A 21723-nucleotide genomic window follows, 5' to 3' on the forward strand; every position below is an offset into this window, starting at 1 on the left:
ATATCTTTGAAGGTGTCCGCACAATGACGTCAGACTGTCTGGCGTTGTCTGGAGCAAAATTTGCATACACCGAAAAACATATGCGTGCATGATCAAATTTCAACTGCAATGTTCATCAATATTCACTGGATACAGAACTATCTCTCCAGAATCTTTTCCCTTTCTTTTAGAAATATTTTTTTGTGAAATAGTGCATTAAAGAAATTACACGCTTTGTGGCCGCGGTAAATTATTTTCCGTGGGAAATAAATTCATCGAACACGACAGCGCTGCACGCCCGTTGTACATTACGTCGCGACAGAAATAGATTTTCAACCGCAAACTAGCCCGTGCAACTACGAAAACACTATGCTCATAAAAAAAATATCTTATGCGCCTTTTAATCTCCTCGTTTGATGCTACAATACGTGTAAAGAGGGCTTTCCACCCAGCCCCAGCTTCGCGAGGTTTTGCGAGTCACGTATTTCTAGTAATAAAGATGATAGAAAATTTGTAACTAAGCATTTCATTCATTTCTTATTTTCTATCTTTTTATTTAAGACATAGACGACTGTGTTAATCACACATGTATAAATGGTGGATTGTGTGTAGATGGTGTCAACAGTTTCTCGTGTAACTGTCCGGCGGGATTTTCTGGAGATCGCTGTCAGACAGGTAAGTGATGCAATAAATAGTGCTAATATAGTGTGTTCGAAAAAAAAAAAAAAAAACGGTCAAAGTATGGCTACGACAGTAATGCAAAATTGAAAGAGACAATATTCAGTCATATCATTTGGTATGCTGGACGACTTGGCCAAAAAACGCCAAGTGTAGTGCCTTTGCTTGCGTGAGTGTATCAAAATAAAAACCTCGCCCTGGTTGTTCAAAGAGCGGTACATAAATCAATATCGGAAATTGACACTATCCCTGGTTTAGTAAAGGTAGGCGATAGTTCTAGGCCGTAAAATGTTTTGAGACCTGTGACCTATTTACATTTCAATTTCTATATAACGTAGAGTTCGCTCTTTATTTGTTGCTCTCGCAAACGCGTACTTTATTTTATTTGACTTTGAACCAATCATTCATGTCTGGCTGTGAAGTTTTATTGCCACAACCACTACCGTGTTTAATAATTGTGAAAAATTGACTTGTTTTGATTTCACTGTAAAAAGGAAGCGTAAATTGTATATGTGGTTAAGCGTTTCATTCATTTCCTTTTTTCTATTATTTTTTTAAGACATAGACGACTGTGTTAATCACACATGTATAAATGGTGGATTGTGTGTAGATGGCGTTAACAGTTTCTCGTGTAACTGTCCGGCGGGATTTTCTGGAGATCGCTGTCAGACTGGTAAGTGATGCAGTGTGTTAAACAATGTAATTATTAACAGATCATAATAATAATAATAGCTGTAAAGACGTCGTTAAAATAACAATTCCAAAGCGCATGTTAATAGATTACACCACCAAAATTACGTATATCTAAAACAAGATTTCGACCTGAATTACATTGTGTTGCAAAAAGCCGAAATAATTGGCAAATTTTAACCTACCTTTCATCTACTTAAAATTATTTGCAGAAAAGACCTTGTAAACTTATTTTAAACATACATTATAATATAGTTTTTTAGATTCAGCTGGTTTTTGTTGTTGAAGATTGTTTAATTTCGTTGATCGACGGTTTGGAATTCGCCTTAACTTTTAACAATCCAAAGCGGCATTTTGACCGGTATCACTTATTATCGATTTTCTTGAAGATAAATCGAAATTGAACGAAATGAAGGATACGGTGATTTGTTTGACATTTTAATGTCAAACAAGGTCTACCAAACATAAGAATATAAGAGAAATTGAAATCTAAGCTGTTGCCGCGAAACATTGGACAGTTGGTAACATTCGCTCAGAATAGTTTTACGAACCTATCAAAATATGGTTACCATGGTAACATGAAACTAAAAAAAAAAATCCTGTCATATCATATGGTGTACAGGACCAGTTGCGCGAAACGACATCGAGGCAGTGCTTCGTTAGCCCAACTGAAAAAGATATCTGGGCAATCTTGCGAAACCTGAGACCAATTATTTATTATTGACTTTTAACATGATCCACTTTTTATGCCAGTATACCAACTTTATTTTTGTTTGGTTATTTCAGCTAGACGTCACTAGAAATATGTCCCATAAAGTTAAAGAACACTTAGTAGTGGTGTCAAAATGAGTTCACCGCTAAGCAATGTCATATTTTGTCCTTGTTTTGTTTTGTTTTGTTTAGATATTGACGAATGTGTGAGCCACAGTTGTCGCAACGGGGGATCCTGCATAGATGGAATAAACAATTACTCTTGTGCCTGTACAACAGGTTTTGCAGGATACCGTTGTGAAGTTGGTAAGATTGACTGTATCCTGTCAAAGTCTCCAAAATGTCACAAATGTGATTTTAATTGTTAAATTAAAGCCAGTTGGTAAGATTGACTGTATCCTTGCAAAGTATCCAAAATCTCACGAATGGGATTTTAATTATTAAATTGAAGCCAGTCTTACTTAAGGTAGCAATTACAGGATTAACCGGCTTTTGTCGATTTTGTCATGGCTTTAGGTATATGATCTTAAATAAAAGCAAACAGAACAAACGTATAAACTTGGTACATATTTCTAACCAAAACTTTTCACTTAAGGTATATAGTTAACAATAGCATCACATATATTGTTTTCAGAAATCGGGGTTCCATTTTGCGGTTAAGCTAGTTATTTTCTTATAGCATCTGTTGAAGTATTTGGTTTTTGTTTGGCTTCAGATATCGACTACTGCATCAATGCCAGTTGCAAGAACGGTGCTTCGTGTGTGGACGGCTTGACAAACTACACATGTTCTTGCGTGGTTGGATATACAGGAGATCAGTGTGAAACAGGTATTTCTGGAATAAGACAACGACACTCGGACTGGTCTAATTTAGGTTAAATATCAGCGGGTAGGTTTTCTTGATCGCGTTTCCTCCCTTACCTAACTGAAGGTGTTTTCATTTCATTACCATAAATATTGATAGAATGTCTTTCTCTCTGTATTTCGCATCGTTCAAAACGGGTATTTCATTTCATTTCATGCCACTCACTCATGTATTTTGCGAAGGAGTTTTATTACCACATCCACGACTGTGTTTACAGTCGAACCAGGTCAAGCGTACCCCCCTAGACTCTATTAATGGATCGATTATTTGAAAATTGAACCCATTAGGCGTTTCAAAGAATGCATTCATTCATTCATTGTTAGCGCGGATCAATGCTCAAATTAAAATTCTATTCTTATTGGCTTTTAAATGGAACATTGATCCGCGCTAACAGTAAAAGCAATAGCCTGTAAAATTTAAACTATAGTACATTTGAAACAGCTCGTTCGTTCAAACTGTTCCCGCATGTTGTTGACACGTTCATATATTAAAGCCATTATGCAAATTTGGTCATGGCAAGAGCACAAAGTCAAGCGCTTGCTGAAATGAGTCGGGCTGAAAATTCCAATCTATCTTTCATGAATAGCATTACCCACTTTGTTGCATGAAAAGTATGGTATATATCTCATCAGACTGTCCATTATACCGCGAAAAATAGCGCAACACATGTGCCGAAGGTCGAAGGTCAACTGAAATGAACATCTTTCACTGTGAGTTCGCATACTTTTCGCTGAATTAATTTGCACGTACCTCAAACAGAGAACTGCCTATTATGATAAAACGCTTCCAATTTTTTTTCTCATTTTTTTGACAACTAACGTAATAAACGCCAGTGTATAAACGTAAAATGTCCACTGATTTAGTGATCATTTAACTTACCCGACAGGACCCATTTTCAACGTACCTGGTTAAAAATGGCGAATTTTCTCTCTGACAGTACGCGTTGACTGCTGCAAACTACGAGAATGCGTTTTGGAAAATCCGCTTTTAAACAAATCAAGAATTTCCGCTCTGAATATGTTGAAAAGGGTTTTTTTTCCGGCGGGCTTCCTGGTTTTGTGGTTTCATGCATTGTTCGTATAATCCAATTAGAAATCGAATTTTGATTTGAATACTTGAAACGACTAACGGTTTCAATTTTCAAATAATAGATTCATTAATAGAATCTAGGGGGGTACGCTTGACCTGGTTCGACTGTAAAAGCTGCGGAAAACAGCCTCAAATTGTGAAAAACGGAGAGTAAATTGTATTTGGAATAAAGGTGATGGAAAATTTGTAGGCAAGCAGTTTATTCATTTCCTATTTTCTATCTTTTTATTTCAGACATAGACGACTGTGTTAATCACACATGTATAAATGGTGGATTGTGTGTAGATGGTGTCAACAGTTTCTCGTGTAGCTGTCCGGCGGGGTTGTCTGGAGATCGCTGTCAGACTGGTAAGTGCTGCAATAAATAGTTCTCCTACTGTGCATTGGGAAGAGTGCAAGAAATAAGAGATACGTAGTTATAATGGCTCTTAACAAAAATTAGAAGGAAAAAAAAAAAAACGGTTTAAGTGTGGTTACGACAGTAACACGAAATTGAAAGAGACAATATTCAGTCATATCATTTGGTATGCTGGACGACTTGGCCAAAAAACGCCAAGTGTAGTGCCTTTGCTTGCGTGAGTGTATCAAAATAAAAACCTCGCTCTGGCTGTTCAAAGATAATGTAATCCAGCGGATAAGCCGTTATCCAGCAGAAAATGATATTGGTTGGAATACATTTTATCCACTGGATAGAGTCATTATTTCTTCGAACGTACAAGTGTGGCCTGAATAACAAAAATACAAAGGTATAGAAGGTACATTAATCAATAGGGGAAATTTACACTATCCCTGGTTTAGTAAAGGTAGGCGATAGCTCTAGGCCGTAAAATGTTTTTTGGGCAATCTTTTGAGACCTGACAATATTTACATTTGAACTTTTATATAATGTAGAGTTCGCTCTGTATTTGTTGTTCTGGCAAACTCGTACTTCATTTCATTTAAATTTGAACCACTCATTCATGTCTGTTGCTGATAAGTTTTATTGCCACAACCATGACTGTGTTAAATAATTGTGAAAAATTGACTTTCGTTGGAAAAAGGAACCGTAAATTGTATATGTAGTTGAGCATTTCATTCCTTTCTTTTTTTCTATTTTTTTTTTAAGACATCGACGACTGTGTTAATCACACATGTATAAATGGTGGATTGTGTGTAGATGGCGTCAACAGTTTCTCGTGTAACTGTTCGGCGGGATTTTCTGGAGATCGCTGTCAGACTGGTAAGTGATGCAATTAATAGTTCTCCTACAGTGTGTTGGGAACAATGTAATTATTAACAGATCATCTGCAAATAGCTATAAAGACGTCGTGAAAATGACAATACCAAAGCGTATGTTAGTAGATAACACCACAAAAATTACGTATATCGAAAAGCATATTTCGACCTGAATTAATTGTGTTGCAATTATCGGAAATATTTGGTAAATTTTAACCTACATTTTAATCTACTTAAAAGTTTGTGCACAAAATACCTTCTAAACTTATTTTAAAACTTACATTTTGATATAGTTTTTGAGATTTAACTGGTTTTTGTTGTTGGAGATTGTTTAATTTCGTTCATGGAAGGTTTCGAATTCCTTAACAACTTCAAAATCGATATTGAACCAAGTGAAGTATGCTTTTATTTTTTCAACATTAAGGGCTACAAAACATAAGAATATAAGTGCAATTGATTTTGAAACATTTGGCAGTTGCCAACATTCGCTCAGAATAGTTTTACGAACCTGTCAGAAGATGGTTACCTATAATTTATTATTGACTTTTAATCAAGAGAAGGTGAAGGTAAGAGTGGTAATCCCCCATATAGGCCCTATTCCCATCTTAATCCCTCTGAAGTTATTTTTAGATATCCCGCGAGATCCAGTGGCCCAAGAGGGTTAAGTGATAGCGAATCATATATCCTTAATTTTACCCACGTGGACAGCTGAGCCGATTTCCACGGTAACGCTAAAACATAATGGCGGAACATGCATATGGGAAGCGGTGCCTGCATATGTTTTGTGGACGAATGCGAGTTTAAAATGGCTGTATTAGGACAACGCAGATTGGTAAAGAATCCGGCTCCGATAGGATTTGTTTTAGAGGCCAGCTGTGCGGAAATTATGCAAGAATATTATTAGCTGGCAAAAATTGAAAGCCGTGATTGAACAGACAAATACAAACATCTCAACCTAGGCACGATTTTCGAGATTTTATGTCGCAGTGAGTACAAAGTCCCCTTAGTCATTGAAATCTACGGTCTATTTACTTTCTTATCACGTATGTAGTTGAGAGAATCGTTGGAAAAAGTGCGAGAAACAAATCTGATTTCATGCAAGAGTGTTACATTATATTTAGCTGTCGAAACATTGAAAGCCGCGATTGAACAGACGAGTACTTAAACATCACAACCTCGACACGAATTTTGATATTTTTATTTCAGTGAGTTCAAAATCCCTTTGGTCATTAAAATCTACATTCCATTAGCTTTCTAATGGATTCTTAAAAGGAACGCGAGAAACAAATATAGCTTAGCTTTTTTCTTCATTATATTTAGCTATCGGAAAATTTAAGCCGCGCTTGAACAGACGAGTAGAAACATCACAACCTCGGCACGAATTTTGATGTTTTTGTCACAGTGAGTTTAAAATCTCTTTGGACATTCAAATCTACATTCTATTAGCTTTCAAATCACATATATTACTAAGAGATTCGTTTCAAATATAGCGAGAAACAATTTGTTTTATGGAAGTGTATGATTAAGATTAGCCGTTGAAAAATTAAAAACGGCGAAAGACACGTAACGCGCGAGGTAACATTATCCGCGTGAAATTCGATACATTCTAAAAATAACTTTAGAGGGATTACGTTGGGGATAGGGGCTATATGGGGGATTACGTCTCTTACCTTCGTCCTCTCTTGCTTTTAATATGATCTTGTTTGTGATACACTTCATATGCCAGTATACCAACTTCATTTTAATTTGTTTATGTCAGCTAGAAGCCACCAAAAAAATTAGTCCTATAAATTTAAAGAACACATGACAGTGGTGTCGAAATAAGTAAACCACTGAGCAATGTCATATTTTGCTATTGTTTTGTTTTATTTAGATATTGACGAATGTGTGAGCCACAGTTGTCGCAACGGGGGATCTTGCATAGATGGAGTAAACAACTACTCTTGTGCCTGTAAAACAGGTTTTGTAGGATATCGTTGCGAAGTCGGTAAGATTGACTGTATCCTAGCAAAGTCTCCAAAATCTCACCAATGGGATTTTAATTATTAAATTGAAGCCAGTCTTACTTAAGGTAGCATTTACAGGATTAACCAGCTTTTGTGGATTTTGTCATGGCTTTAGGTAAAAGCAAACAGAACAGAAACGTATAAACTTGGTACATATTTCTAACCAAAACTTTTTACTTAAGGTATATAGTTAACAATAGCATCACATATTTTGTTTTAAGAAATCGGGGTTCCATTTTGTGATGAAGATAGTTAGTTTCTTATAGCATCTGTTGAAGCATTTGTTTTTTGTTTGGCTTCAGATATCGACTACTGCATCAATGCCAGTTGCAAGAACGGTGCTTCGTGTGTGGACGGCTTGACAAACTACACATGTTCTTGCGTGGTTGGATATACAGGAGATCAGTGTGAAACAGGTATTTCTGGAATGAGCCAAAGACATACTGAATGGTCTAATCTAGATTAAATATCAGCGGGTAGGTTTTCTTGATCGCGTTTCCTTCCTTACCTAACTGAAGGTGTTTTCATTTTATTACCATAAATATTGATAGAATGTCGTTCTTTCTGTATTTCGCTTCGTTCAAAACGCGTATTTCATTTCATTTCATGCCACTCACTCATGTATTTTGCGAAAGAGTTTTACTACGACATCCACGACTGTGTTTAAAAAACTGCGGAAAACTGCCTTAATGATGAAAAATGTTTAGGTAAGCATTCCATTCATTTTCTATCTTTTTATTTCAGACATAGACGACTGTGTTAATCACACATGTATAAATGGTGGATTGTGTGTAGATGGTGTCAACCGTTTCTCGTGTAGCTGTCCGGCGGGATTGTCTGGAGATCGCTGTCAGACTGGTAAGTAAGATTTCTTTTTATGGAAGCTTTTGAATCGTGATGTTTTTATTTGTTATCTGATTTTTCTAATTGTGTACATTTATTTATCTTATAGTTAGCGTCTAGTTTTAAGGCCAACTGATTTCTTGTGATCATTTTTATTTTTTTAGTTCGATGTTTTTTTTTGTAAATAGCGCCTTTGAATGTTGTAGAAAAGGCGCCATATAAATGGATTATTATCAGTATTATCATTTTTAAGAAGAGATAACGAAGAGTCAAAATTCTCTGTTACTCCGAGTTTCGTGCTCACCCACTCATCAGACAGTATTTAATGGAGAATAAACCTGTCAAGTTATATATATATACACGCGTCTATTGATTACAAAAAGCAGGGCAGTGCGGTTCTAATTACAATAGGGTGTTGTTTTTGAGTCAATTGTTCCTAAGGTAAAATTTGTTTTCGTAGTGGCACTTGGAAATCAGTTCTGATCTTTTATTTAGGATTCTGTCGGAGTTTGCAGTAATTATCATTAGTTTCTCTGTTAAGCATAGGTCGTATCGTTTAGAAATGTTGTTGTAGGGTCTTGCACGGCTGATTATAGTCCTTTTGATGGTGAAGTCTTGGATTATTGTCACGTAGTTTCCAGATGTATTTGTGGAGCTCGGTGCTGTTCGTGTATTTCCTGTGTTTAAATGTCGCATTCAAATGGACTATAATCAGCCGTTATTCAAAGCTCTACACTTAAAAAGTGTGTTGAGCGCTGTTAAACGGCTTTAGCCACTTTATTACATGTATTATTTTTATTATTATTATTATTATTATTATTATTATTATTAAGTGCAGCAAAAATAATTCTACTACAGTGTCTTATGGAGAGTGCAACAAATAACAGATACGAAAATATAAAGCTCTAAACAAAAGTTAATAAAAGAAACACGATTGAAGTATATTTACCACAGTAACAATGGTGTAATGTATGCACTCCAGACTAGTCCTCGATGCAAGACGATTACCCTCAGAAACGACTCAAGCATGTTTCATTCCGTCATGCTGTACTTCACTTCATTCCCAATATTGAATACAGCATGGGTGGCACAGGCAATGCAATGAACTAATAACAGTAATGGGTATAATGCAAAAACTTGCAGCTAATGCTATGCTTGAACTGTAACAATCAAATAAAGAAATGTCAATAAAGCATCGTTCACCCTTCTGCTGGGCTCCTATTAACAGGCTCAGGATGGGTAACGATAACCGGTTCTCTTACTGGTGTCTTTTCCAGTGGCCATGTCCTCTTTCTGTGGCTGGCGTGTCTGTGTTGCAGGTTCTATGAACTGCTTCACATGACCCACATTCCTTTTAAAATAGAGTTTCACCTCGCTTAATGACTACTAGATCTCCTCTCTTGGAAACTACACTGTACGTCTCTGGATTTTACGTTGCTGACAACTTGTTCTGTTTTTTCCCAATAAGAAGCAACATGTCTCCTTCTGACACATCAGATTCCACAGCTCTTTTGTTTGCACTTTCAGCGCCTCTCTTTTTCCGCTCAGCGTCCTGATCTCGCGCCTGCTGGTCTATAGAACCAGCCATCTCTTCTTTCTCAGCGCTTTCATACTCTTGCATCTTGGTCCGAACCTTCCTTCCATACAAGGGATAACTCCTGTTGTAGAATGGAGTGTCGACCTGTACGCTAAAAGGTACTTATGTAATTCTTGTTGCTTCCCTTCAGCAAAGGCCGCACGCATCGCCCTAAGCAGTGAATTGTTCTGCCACTCTACCCCTCCATTCGGAAATGACCACAGGGGAACTGTCCTCTTACGCTAAACTCTTATGCTTATCCAGGAACTCTTCCATCTCGTACTTACTAGATTTGACCCATAGTCAGTCCTTAATGTCTCTGGGATCCCGTGACGGGTGAAGTGCTTGTCTAGGCACTTGATTATGCTACTGATAGACGTGTTACGTATTGCATCTACTTCAATCCATTTGATGTAATAGTCGACAGTGACAAGCAGATTCTCTCCTGTCGGTAGTTCCCCCATTATATCTACCGCGAGGTCCCTCCAAGGCTTGGTTGGCATGGTTGTTGTCTTCACAGGAGGTGTGGTAGTAACAGGCGTCACAGCCTCACATCCAAGGCATTTCTTGCAATGCCTTTCCACCATGACATTCATGCTCGGCCACCATACTTTACTTCTCATGCGATCCTTTGTTTTCACAATCCCTTGATGCCCCTCGTGGGCCAACTCTAGAACCCTCTTACGCAAACTCAACGTATCAACAATACGCAGACCTCTCATTACCAGTCCTTCAACCACAGCAACTTGTTGAGGCTCGGCGCGGTAGACCAGTCCCCAGTCCTCCAACATTTGCGGATCTCTGCGAGTTCCTCATCCTTAGCGAAAGCTCTCTCTATCTCCCTGTTTATCAGCGCCCGTGGGGTTGCACTGATTGCAATCATCCTTAAAAACTCCTCAGTCGTGTTGATGACGCAGGTATCTTTGTCAAGCGACTTACACAGTCAGCAATGTTCTGGTCTGAGGTTACTTGTCGCACAGTGTACTTGAACGGCATGAGACGGAACCTCCATCTCTCAACACTAGAGGATGGTTTGGACTTCGGACCATAGATGGCCTCCAAATCTTTGCAGTCAGTAACAAGCTGAAATGACTCCTAGCCCTGAGAAATACAAATTAAACCTCTCACGACCCCAAACAACCGCTAATGCCTCATTTCCTGTCTGACTCTATCGGCGCTCGACGTCACTTAAACTACGACTTACAAATGCGTCCGCTGTCTTCACTCCCTGCTGCTTTTGCACAAGTACCCAGCAGATAACCCCTTTCTCTCTCTGTTACGAGAATGGTCCCTACCACTTTCTGCCCAAGGCTCTCGTTAGTGGCCTCAAATTTACCGACATCTGCTAGAGGCCCATTGCCATAAACACGAAGATTCCTCTCTTCTGGCTGTAGCATTGCACGTAGGCCACTCCTCACCAGGTTGTGAAACTGTCGTTCACGAAGCACGGTTGACTGTGCTCCAGAATCAACAAGCACTCTGGTAACGGTACCATTGATCGCCACTGCTACAGTGTTATCTTAACAAGCGCTTTCCCAGTTGGCAAAGTAAAAGGCTCCTCTCCACTGTCATAGTCCACCTGATTAACTTGTCGATCCTTACGCTGTGGATTACGTTTCGCACTATTGGATTGCCAATTATTACTTGCACTACCTCTTCCACCACTGTTACTCTTTCCACCCTCACTTCGGCAACATGCCGCCTAATGTCCCTTTCTGCCACATTTCGCTTTTTTTTTTTAACCCTTTGAAAGACATCAGCAAAGTGTCTGGGCTTCCCACACGCAAAGCACTTGTTCAAGCCTTGCCCAATTGACTTTACCTTGCATCCGTTGTTCCTAAACAAATTCATGATTGTATGTCCCTCCCCTCCTGCAATTTGGTTTGCTTAACGTCGTGCCGTTTCCCATGCCCTGGCTGTGATGAGGGCCGCTGCCAGCTGGATGTTCAGCACCTCAAACAGCTTGATCGGTAGTTTTGGGGGTGCTACGTTTTCTAGCAGTTGAACCCGCACTGCAAATTCCAACTCCTCGCCCGCATAGTCCAGTGTCGTGCTTGTTTTCTGAGGCGGAGAACAAAAGAATCCACATCTTCGCCGGGCTCCTGGCGTAATTGCCGTAGAAAGTGTCGCTCGAAAGCAGCGTTTTCCTGGACATGGAAATATCATTTAAAGCTTGTATGCTCTGTTGATTAACATTATCGGCGGATCGGCAAGGGGAATGATCGTTAGGTTCTCGAAGATATCTTGCATCCCGGAACCGGCTCTATAAAGTTATTTGCTTCTTTTCCTCGATGGGTTTTTGCAAATTCGCGTTACCTTTTCCCTAGTACGCAAAATATCGCAGCCACACGCGTCATCTTTCGCTCAACACCGAAATATCCATCGTATAAATACTATGACCCGCCATACTTCTAGATAGGATGATTCTCGTTATATTCGTCGCCAGTGTAATGTCTTCAGTCAAGACTAGCCACCGATAGAAGTGGATTACACTCTGAAACTACTCAATCACGGTTCATTCCGCCATGTTTTATTTCACTTCATTCCCAGCATGCAATACAGCATGGGTTGCACAGACAACCCAATGAACAATCAATACAGAAAGTGAATCATATCATTCGGTATGCAGGATGACTTGACCAAAAGACGCCGAGTTTAGTGACTTTGCTTGCGTGAGCGTATCATAATAAAAAACCTGGCCCTGATTGTTCAAAGAGCGGATAACGTTATCCAGCGGATAAGTCGCTATCCAGCAGATAAAATATATCGTTTGGAGTACATTTTATCCTCCGGATAGAGTTATCCACTCTTTGATCATGATCAACTGGGGCCTGAATAATAAAAATATATAAGAGAAAGGTATAAAAGGTACATAAATCTATATGGGAAATTTCCACTATCCCTGGTTCAGTAAAGGTAAGCGATAGTTCTAGGCCGTTGAATGTTTTGTGGGCAATCTTTTGAGACCTGTGACCTATTCACATTTGAATTTTATATAATGTAGAGTTCCCTCTGTATTTGTTGTTGTCGCAAACGCGTACTTCATTTTATCTGAATTTGAACCACTCACTCATGTCTGTTGCTGTGAAGTTTTATTCTGAAAAAAGAAAAAAGAAGCGAAATTGTATATGTAGTTGAGCGTTTCATTCATTTCCTTTTTTTCTATTAATCTTTTAAGCCATCGACGACTGTGTTAATCACACATGTATAAACGGTGGATTGTGTGTAGATGGTGTCAACAGTTTCTCGTGTAACTGTCCGGCGGGATTTTCTGGAGATCGCTGTCAGACTGGTATGTGATACAATAGCTAATTATTCTATAGTGTGTTCGGAACAATGTAATTATTAACAGATCATGTACGAATGGCTGTAAAGAGGTCGTTACAATAACAACACCAAAGCGCATGTTAGTCTTTAATCTTTAATCTTTATTGAATAGACAAGTACAAATACATACTTATATTTATATGTTCAAAATTATTAGTTAAAATTAAAAGAGAAGTGTATTTAAAAAAGAGTTTATTAATAAAACTAGTTTTAAAACTTGCGGTATTAACACAGGGTAGTAGGCTTGTTTGGGTTCTCAGACGTTTTGACGATTCTTTAACTCTGGGCTACAAATTATACAGAGGATGAGTTGGTAGGCGGCTAATCTTCTTGGAGATTGACCTTTCTGTTTTTTCAAGCAAATTGTATATATCTATAGCATAAGATATAAAACGGCGTTTATGACATGTGCGAAGGAACTGCTGCACCGTATTAAGTACTGGCACGGAGGCTGCATACACCAGTAAACCATACGAAATCTTAGGTAAAACTAGAGACTGACATAAATGATCAATTTGGACTTGGTTATATCCTTCTTTCCTTAAGCTCCTCAATACGTAGAGGAACTTATTCGCTTCGGAAAGTTTTCGTTTAATATGTTCTGTGAATCTCCCATTGCCCTGGAATGTCATTCCAATAAGCACTAGAGATTCGGTCTGCTCTATGTTACCAGTAGGATTAGGATTAACTTGTCCTTTCTTCTCAGAAATAATTCTTTACACTTGGATAGATTAGAAGGCCTACAGTTTGTACTTGACCAGCTGCGGTATTGCGAAAGTACATCACTAGTACAATCAGTTCCGGCCTTACTTACAATAACTTGCATCGTAGTATCATCAGCATATTTACTAAGAGAAGCATCAGGACAGTTTACAAGATCGAGATCATTGATGATCATTGATAAAAAGATTTAACACATAAGGGCCACTTACGCTGCCCTGTATTATGCCTTTCTTGACATTATACCAGCAGTAGCTCGGCTGCTACCCTTAAACACTAGCCGTTGTTTACGATTTCCTAAAAAACTAAGATACCAATTAGTGATATACGCGTACGGATTTAACTTGAGGGCCTCTAGTAGATTACACCACACAAATTACATATATATAAAACCAGATTTCGACCTGAATTACATTGCGTTGCAAAGAGCTGAAATAATTGGTAAATTTTGATATATATTTCATGTACTTTAAGGTTATGCACAAAATACCTTCTAAACTTATTTTAAAACTCACATTTTGATATAGTTTTTGAGATTTAACTGTTGTTTGTTGTTGGAGATTGTTTAATTTCGTTCATCAAAAGTTTCGAATTCCTTAACTTCCAAGAATCCATAGCGGCATTTTGAGCGAATTCACTTATTATCGATTTTCTCCAAAAACAAGTCGATATTGAACCAAGTGAAGTATGCATTTATTTGTTTGACATCAAGGGCTACCAAACATAAGAATATAAGTGGAATTGATTTTTAAGCTGTTGTCGCGAAACAGTTGGCAACATTCGCTCCGAATAGTTTTACGAACCTGTCAAAAGATGGTTACCGTGGTAACTTGATATTTTAAAAACAAAATCTTGCCATATCACTTGATCACTTGGTATACAGGACCACTAGCGCGAAAAAAACGCCGAGACATTGCTTCGTCAACCCGACTGAAAAATATATCTGGGCAATCTTGTTAAAGCTCTGACCTATTACTTATTATTGACTTTTAATATGATCCTCTTTGAGACATACTTTATAATGTCAGTATACCTCAGTGTCTTTATTTTTGTTTGGTTATGTCAGCTACACATCACTGGAAATGTGTCCCATGAACTTAAAGAACACACGCTAGTGGTGTCGATATAAGTAAACCGCTGGGCAATGTCATATTTTGCTATTGTTTTGTTTTGTTTAGATATTGACGAATGTGTGAGCCACAGTTGTCGCAACGGGGGATCCTGCATAGATGGAATAAACAATTACTCTTGTGCCTGTACAACAGGTTTTGCAGGATACCGTTGCGAAGTTGGTAAGATTGACTGTATCCTAGCAAAGTCTCAAAAATGACACAAATGTGATTTTAATTATTAAATTGAAGCCAGTTTTACTGAACGTAGCCTTTCCATGATTAACCTGCTGTTGTCGATTTTGCCATGGTTTAAGGTATATGATCTTATATAAAAGCAAACAGCACAGAAACGTATAAACTTGGTACATATTTCTAACCAAAACGTTTCACATAGTTGACTTAGTTGGAAATATCATCATATGCAGATGATAACAAACAAATCGATAACAAACAAATCGATTGTTTGTTAAAACTTTTCACTAAATTGAGGTAGATAATTTATTAAAATTGCTGGCGATAGCAATTTGAATTGTCTGCTAGGGCATTTGTTTCGATTTTCGCGCCAAATGTGCACACGCGCGTTTTCCCGCCATTTTTTTGTATGTTGTTTCTTTCCCGCATTTGTTTTTATTCTCTGATCTTTTTTCCTGAACTTTCTGTTTTCTCTGTCACGAAAATGAAGTCAGACATTGTTTTTCTAGAGCTTAACCAGCCATATTACGATCACCTGGTCATTCAGACAAAGAAATTGCTATTATTTGTTTATTTATTTTTTTTACCAAAACTGAACGTTGGGTGAAAAAGTGGTCGAAAAGAGAGTGCTTTGAAGACAAACAGCAAGAGAAACCAAGAAGCGGACGACCGTCTGTTTTGATCACTTGTGCTCGAAAATCGATCGAGAAAGCGAAGTACAAATGGAACAGTTTAACAAGGAAGATTATCAAGAATGTTCAGCAGTAAGATATCGAAGTTTCGTGCATAACGGTAAGCAGATACATGACTAGGAAAGGATGGAAGGCTTTCAAGCGAAAGATACCTTTGTTGAGCGAAAACCAAATGAAAACCCCGTTTGAAATTGTCCAAGAACTATGCGAAGCTGACAGCAGAGGATTGGGACAAAATTTTATTCACAAATTAGTGTCCCAAATATCTTTTCCAGTACCCAAATCCAAAAAACGATATCGTATGGGGCTTGCACAAATGTGATGTTCCTCCAGCTAATTTCCAAGTAAAAAAAAGTACGAAGGTGATGGTGTGGGGTGGCATGACGGATCGTAGGCTCACAACGTTACTCATGCTACCCACCGGACAAACCTTAACTTCTGAGTACTACATTAACCAAATCTTTGGGAAAGAAGGGAAACCGTTAACATCAAGGCGTCAGGTGACAGATGGCCCGATAGAAAGGAAGTTGTTTAGCTGACATGACATTCGTGCAGGATGGAGCACCGGCTCACACTTCAAAGGCAACTCAGACATGGTCTCAAAAGGATTTGCCAAACTTTATGGCCAAGGATGGCTGGCCAGCGAACTCTCCTGATCTCAATCCCATTGAGAAAATCTGGAGTATCATTGACGAGACAACGTACAAAGAGCTAGTCCCCAAAACGATGAAAGAGCTGAAAAGGCGACTACGCATTGCATGAAAAAATGTGACTCCTGACACGCTAAAGGAACTCACACATTCTATGCCTAGGGGCTTAAAAATGTCATTAAGAGTCATTGTCTGAGAAAACCAGGCAGAGGTGAAAGATGGGGGTCGGCCGATTTCCTTCAAACTTTCACCATTTAATGTCTGTCCAAAATGATAATGAATGATGGTATTTAGCAATTCTCTTGCTGTTTCATTTCGTAGTTTGACCACCCCCCCTGGTTTTGACCCTCACTGACCCTGATGTCACGCAAAATATATGCAGAATTTGAAGCTCAATAAAATATATTTCGCGTTATTTCTGGGGACTCATATCGATTGCTTGTATTGTTTATCGTCTAAAAAACGTTGTAAAAGGAAAATATCCCGACTTAACATAAAATTTAATTTTTTATAGAATTTTGCAATTTCCTTGCGATCGCGAAAATGTCTTGGGCCAAATGTGAGGCAATTTCGAAACTGTTTTTCTCAGAGGTGCGGCGTTCCTTTCCAAAAATTTCTTGATATTTTTAAAGCCAAACATCTGTTCTTCCAAAATCAACAAACTCTAACTTGAGCCATTAAAATGCGTTTGCATGAGCCACGCTCGAAGTCAAAGATGACTCGGTATTTTTGCTAATAAAGTTCCACAGCGGGTTTATCTTTATTTCATCTTCTTCTTTTTCGTTTTTTTGTTTTTTGTTTTTGGATAAGCTCGATGAAACTATCCTAACTCTTCGAGGTAGCACTTCCCTGGAAGATTTAGTTGAGTGACGCTTTGGGCAGGAATAACATCAAATTTGGTGTTAGCTCACACTTGATTTGATTATGCGTGACATGTCACGGTATTTGACAATTGTCAAACGTGATCACAAACAGAACACATTTTCCACTTTTTTTTTACATTTGCATTTTAAAATGGTAACAACAAGCATTTCCCTGATACTATATTAAGTCTTGGAGTCAGTCTGTTGTTGATTATTGTTAATTAAAATAAAAACGGCATCAAATACCTGCGAAACTTGCCACGGCAAAAGAACCTCCGGTATGTTCGTTACATAACAGACAATTGAAAGAACAACAAATCTTTCTTCTGTAATGCGTTGGGTTCCGCCATCGATCTGAAGTTCAAGTGCTCTTTCTGGTCTATGGGTTCGCCTTGTGGCGCTGAAGGTGTTGGTTTGAAGATTTGTCCCTTGCTATCCTGTACACGAGATATTGAATCGCACTGGCTCGTCAGTCTTGGTTTGGGAAGAAAGCGTGGCGCGACGATTTCAAAGATCTCCGAAGCCGATTTGATTCTCAACAGAGCAGGTAAATTTGATGTCCCTGAAGATGAGAAGAGAGGAATGACTGTTTGCCCCAATAATCAACAACAGACTGACTCCAAGACTTAATATAGTATCAGGGAAATGCTTGTTGTTACCAAGTTTAAAATGCAAATGTAAAAAAAAAGTGGAAAATGTGTTCTGTTTGTGATCACGTTTGACAATTGTCAAATACCGTGACATGTCACGCATAATCAAATCAAGTGTGAGCTAACACCAATTTGATGTTATTCCTGCCCAAAGCGTCACTCAACTAAATCTTCCAGGGAAGTTCCACCTCGAAGAGTTAGGATAGTTTCATCGAGCTTATCCAAAAACAAAAAACAAAAAAACGAAAAAGAAGAAGATGAAATAAAGATGAACCCGCTGTGGAACTTTATTAGCAAAAATACCGGGTCATCTTTGACTTCGAGCGTGGCTCATGCAAACGCATTTTAATGGCTCAAGTTAGAGTTTGTTGATTTTGGAAGAACAGATGTTTGGCTTTAAAAATATCAAGAAATTTTTGGAAAGGAACGCCGCACCTCTGAGAAAAACAGTTTCGAAATTGCCTCACATTTGGCCCAAGACATTTTCGCGATCGCAAGGAAATTGCAAAATTCTATAAAAAATTAAATTTTATGTTAAGTCGAGATATTTTCCTTTAACAACGTTTTTTAGACGATAACCAATACAAGCAATCGATATGAGTTCCCAGAAATAACGCGAAATATATTTTATTGAGCTTCAAATTCTGCATATATTTTGCGTGACATCAGGGTCAGTGAGGGTCAAAACTAGGGGGGGTGGTCAAACTACGAAACGCAACAGCAAGAGAATTGCTAAATAGTATCATTCATTATCATTTTGGACAGACATTAAATGGTGAAAGTTTGAAGGAAATCGGCCGGCCCCCATCTTTCACCTCTGCCTGGTTTTCTCAGACAATGACTCTTAAATATAAAGGCGGGAATTCTGAGTACTAATTATATCATTAGTAACCAGAATGCCCGCATTATTTAAATTAAATTTAAATGATCGAGTGAAAAATAAGCAAAAAATATTATGCCTTATTCAAAAAGAGGTATTTTAAATAAATGATGAAACGTTAGAAGAAAAAACAAAACGGAACGAACTTTTGAAACACCCTGTAGTTTGTTTTAGGAAATCGGCGTTCCACTTTGTAGTTAAAACAGTTAGTTTCTTATAGCATCCGTTGAACCTTTTATTTTTCGTTTGGCTTCAGATATCGACCACTGTATCAATTCAAGTTGCAAGAACGGTGCTTCGTGTGTGGATGGCGTGAAAAATTACACATGTTCTTGCGTAGTTGGATATACAGGAGATCAGTGTGAAACAGGTAAATCTGGAATGAGCCAAAGACACTCTGACTGGTGTAGTCTAGATTAAATACCAGCGGGTCAGTTTTCTTTGATGACGCTTCCTTCCTTACCGAACTGAAGGTGTTTTTATTTTATTCCTATAACTATAGATAAAATGTCGTTTACTCTGTATTGCGCAACGTCTAATACTTGCATTTCATTACATTTGAAGCAAGTCACTCATGTATTTGACGAAGGAGTTTTATTACCACATCCACGACTGTGCTAAAAAACTTAAGAAAAACTGCCTTAAACTGTGAAAAAACGGTGACTAAATTGTATTATGAATGAAGTGACGGAATATTTGTAGTAAGCAATGTGATGGAGTATTTATAGTTATTGCCATTTCATTCATTTCCTATTTTCTCTATTTTTTTAAGACATTGACGACTGTGTTAATCACACATGTATAAACGGTGGATTGTGTGTAGATGGTGTCAACAGTTTCTCGTGTAACTGTCCGGCGGGATTTTCTGGAGATCGCTGTCAGACTGGTAAGTGATGCAATAAATAGTTCTCCTACAGTTTGTTCGGAACATGCAATGTAATTATTAACATATCACGTACCACTAGTAGCTGTAAGGAGGTCGCTAAAATAACAATACTAAAGCGCTCGTTGGTAGATTACTACACCAAAATTAGGTATATCTAATACCAGATGTTGACCAAGTACATTGTGTTGCAAAGAGCAGAAATAATTGGTACATTTTGACCTTCATTTCATCTACTTAAAATGATAAGCACAAAAGACCTTCTTAACTTATTTTGAAACGTACATTTTAATATAGTCTTTGAGATTTAACTGCTTTTTGTTGTTGGAGATTGTTTAATTTCGTTCATCGAAGGTTTGGAATTCGCTTTAGAGCGGTTTTCAATTCATTGTCAAAAGTAATTTCGCGTTTGCTTTGGTTTTGTTTTTCTATGCTCTGTGAATGGCTACAAAAATTCGCGCCAGTTTCGTAAACCAGTGGGAAGCAAAACTAAAACCAATCGTGCCTCGATCGCACGCGTTTTCCGCGCGCGCTTGGCGCCGGTGGCATGTATTTGCTTCGAGATCTGATTGGTTCATTGTGCTGTTTACGTCTGTTGTGATTAGTCAGAGTAATTACTTTGGTTTTGGTTTTACGACACTGAATTGAAAACCGCTCAAACTTTTAAGAACCCAAAGCGGCATTTTGACCGAATTCATTATTCAAGATTTTCTTGAGTTATATTGATATTGAACCAAATAAAGTTTGCACTGATTTGTTTGAAATTTAGGTCTACCAAACACAAGAATATAAGTGGAATTGATTTTTAAGTTGCTGTCGCGAAACATTTGACAGTTGGTAACATTCGCTCAGAATAGTTTTGCAAAGTTGTCAGAAAATGGTTACCATGGTAACATGAAATTTAAAAAAAACCCATCTTGTCATATCAATTGGTATACAGGATCACTTGAGCGAAAAGACGCCAAGAGATTGTTTCGTTAGCGCGAGTGAAAGGTTATCTGGGCAATCTTGTGAAGCCTGAGACCTTTTATTTATTATCGACTTTTAATATGATCCTCTTTGAGATATACTTTATATTGTCAGTTTAGCAGTCTTTATTTTTGTCTGGTTATATCAGGTACAAGTCACTGGAAATGTGTCCCATGAACTTAAAGAACACATGGCATTTGTGTCGATAAAACTAAACCGTTGGGCAATGTCATATTTTTCAATTGTTTTGTTTTGTTTAGATATTGACGAATGTGTGAGCCACAGTTGTCGCAACGGGGGATCCTGCATAGATGGAATAAACAACTACTCTTGTTCCTGTACAACAGGTTTTGCAGGATACCTTTGCGAAGTTGGTAAGATTGACTGTATCCTAGCAAAGTCTCAAAAATGTCACAAATGTGATTTTAATTATTAAATTGAAGCCAGTCTTATTTAATGTAGCCTTAAGAGGATTAACCGGCTTTTATCGATTTTGCCATGGCTTTAGGTATATGATCTTATATGAAATGAAAAAGCACACAAAAGTACAAACTTGGTACATATTTCTAACTAAAACTTTTTTCTTAAGGGTCTTAGTTGACAATAGCTTCACATATTTTGTTTTAAGGAATCGTCGTTCCATTTTGTAGTTAGGACAGTTAGTTTTTTTTATAGCATCCGTTGAAGCATTTATTTTTTGTTTGGCTTCAGATATCGACTACTGCATCAATGCCAGTTGCAAGAGCGGTGCTTCGTGTGTGGACGGCTTGACAAACTACACATGTTCTTGCGTAGTTGGATATACAGGAGATCAGTGTGATACAGGTATTTCTGTAACGCGAGCAAAAGACAGTCTGAATGGTCTAATCTAGATTTAATACCTGTGGGTCAGTTTTCTTTGATTGCGCTTCCTTCCTTACCGAACTGACGGTGTTTTCATTTTAATTTATTACCATAACTATTGAATGAATGTCATTTTCTCTGTATTTCGCATCGTCCAATACTTGCACTTCGTTGCATTTGAAGCAAGTCACTGATGCATCTTACGAAGGAGTTTTATTACCACATCCACGACTGTGCTAAAAAAATAAAAAAAAACTGCCTTGAATTGTGAAAAAACGGAGAGTAAATTT

At 37.9% G+C, this 21723-nt stretch overlaps 1 protein-coding gene across 1 annotated transcript in view; it reads left to right on the forward strand.

Moving 5' to 3' along the window:
* Nucleotides 1-540: 540 nt before the first annotated feature.
* Nucleotides 541-21723, forward strand: part of LOC146448242 (uncharacterized) — a gene marked incomplete at its 5' end in the record, with an annotated part of 29131 nt that continues 7948 nt past the window's right edge. Inside the window, 15 exons of the mRNA XM_085102678.1 lie at nt 541-654; nt 1217-1330; nt 2251-2364; nt 2774-2887; nt 4247-4360; nt 5118-5231; nt 7101-7214; nt 7536-7649; nt 7978-8091; nt 12831-12944; nt 14878-14991; nt 18995-19108; nt 19511-19624; nt 20851-20964; nt 21302-21415. Of these exons, the coding sequence (XP_084958804.1) occupies nt 541-654; nt 1217-1330; nt 2251-2364; nt 2774-2887; nt 4247-4360; nt 5118-5231; nt 7101-7214; nt 7536-7649; nt 7978-8091; nt 12831-12944; nt 14878-14991; nt 18995-19108; nt 19511-19624; nt 20851-20964; nt 21302-21415 (1710 nt within the window). The remainder of the gene's footprint in view (nt 655-1216; nt 1331-2250; nt 2365-2773; nt 2888-4246; nt 4361-5117; nt 5232-7100; nt 7215-7535; nt 7650-7977; nt 8092-12830; nt 12945-14877; nt 14992-18994; nt 19109-19510; nt 19625-20850; nt 20965-21301; nt 21416-21723) is intronic.

This window comes from Pavona decussata, unplaced genomic scaffold, assembly GCF_977016875.1.
Source record: "Pavona decussata unplaced genomic scaffold, jaPavDecu1.1 SCAFFOLD_1221, whole genome shotgun sequence".
Lineage (NCBI taxonomy): Eukaryota > Metazoa > Cnidaria > Anthozoa > Scleractinia > Agariciidae > Pavona > Pavona decussata.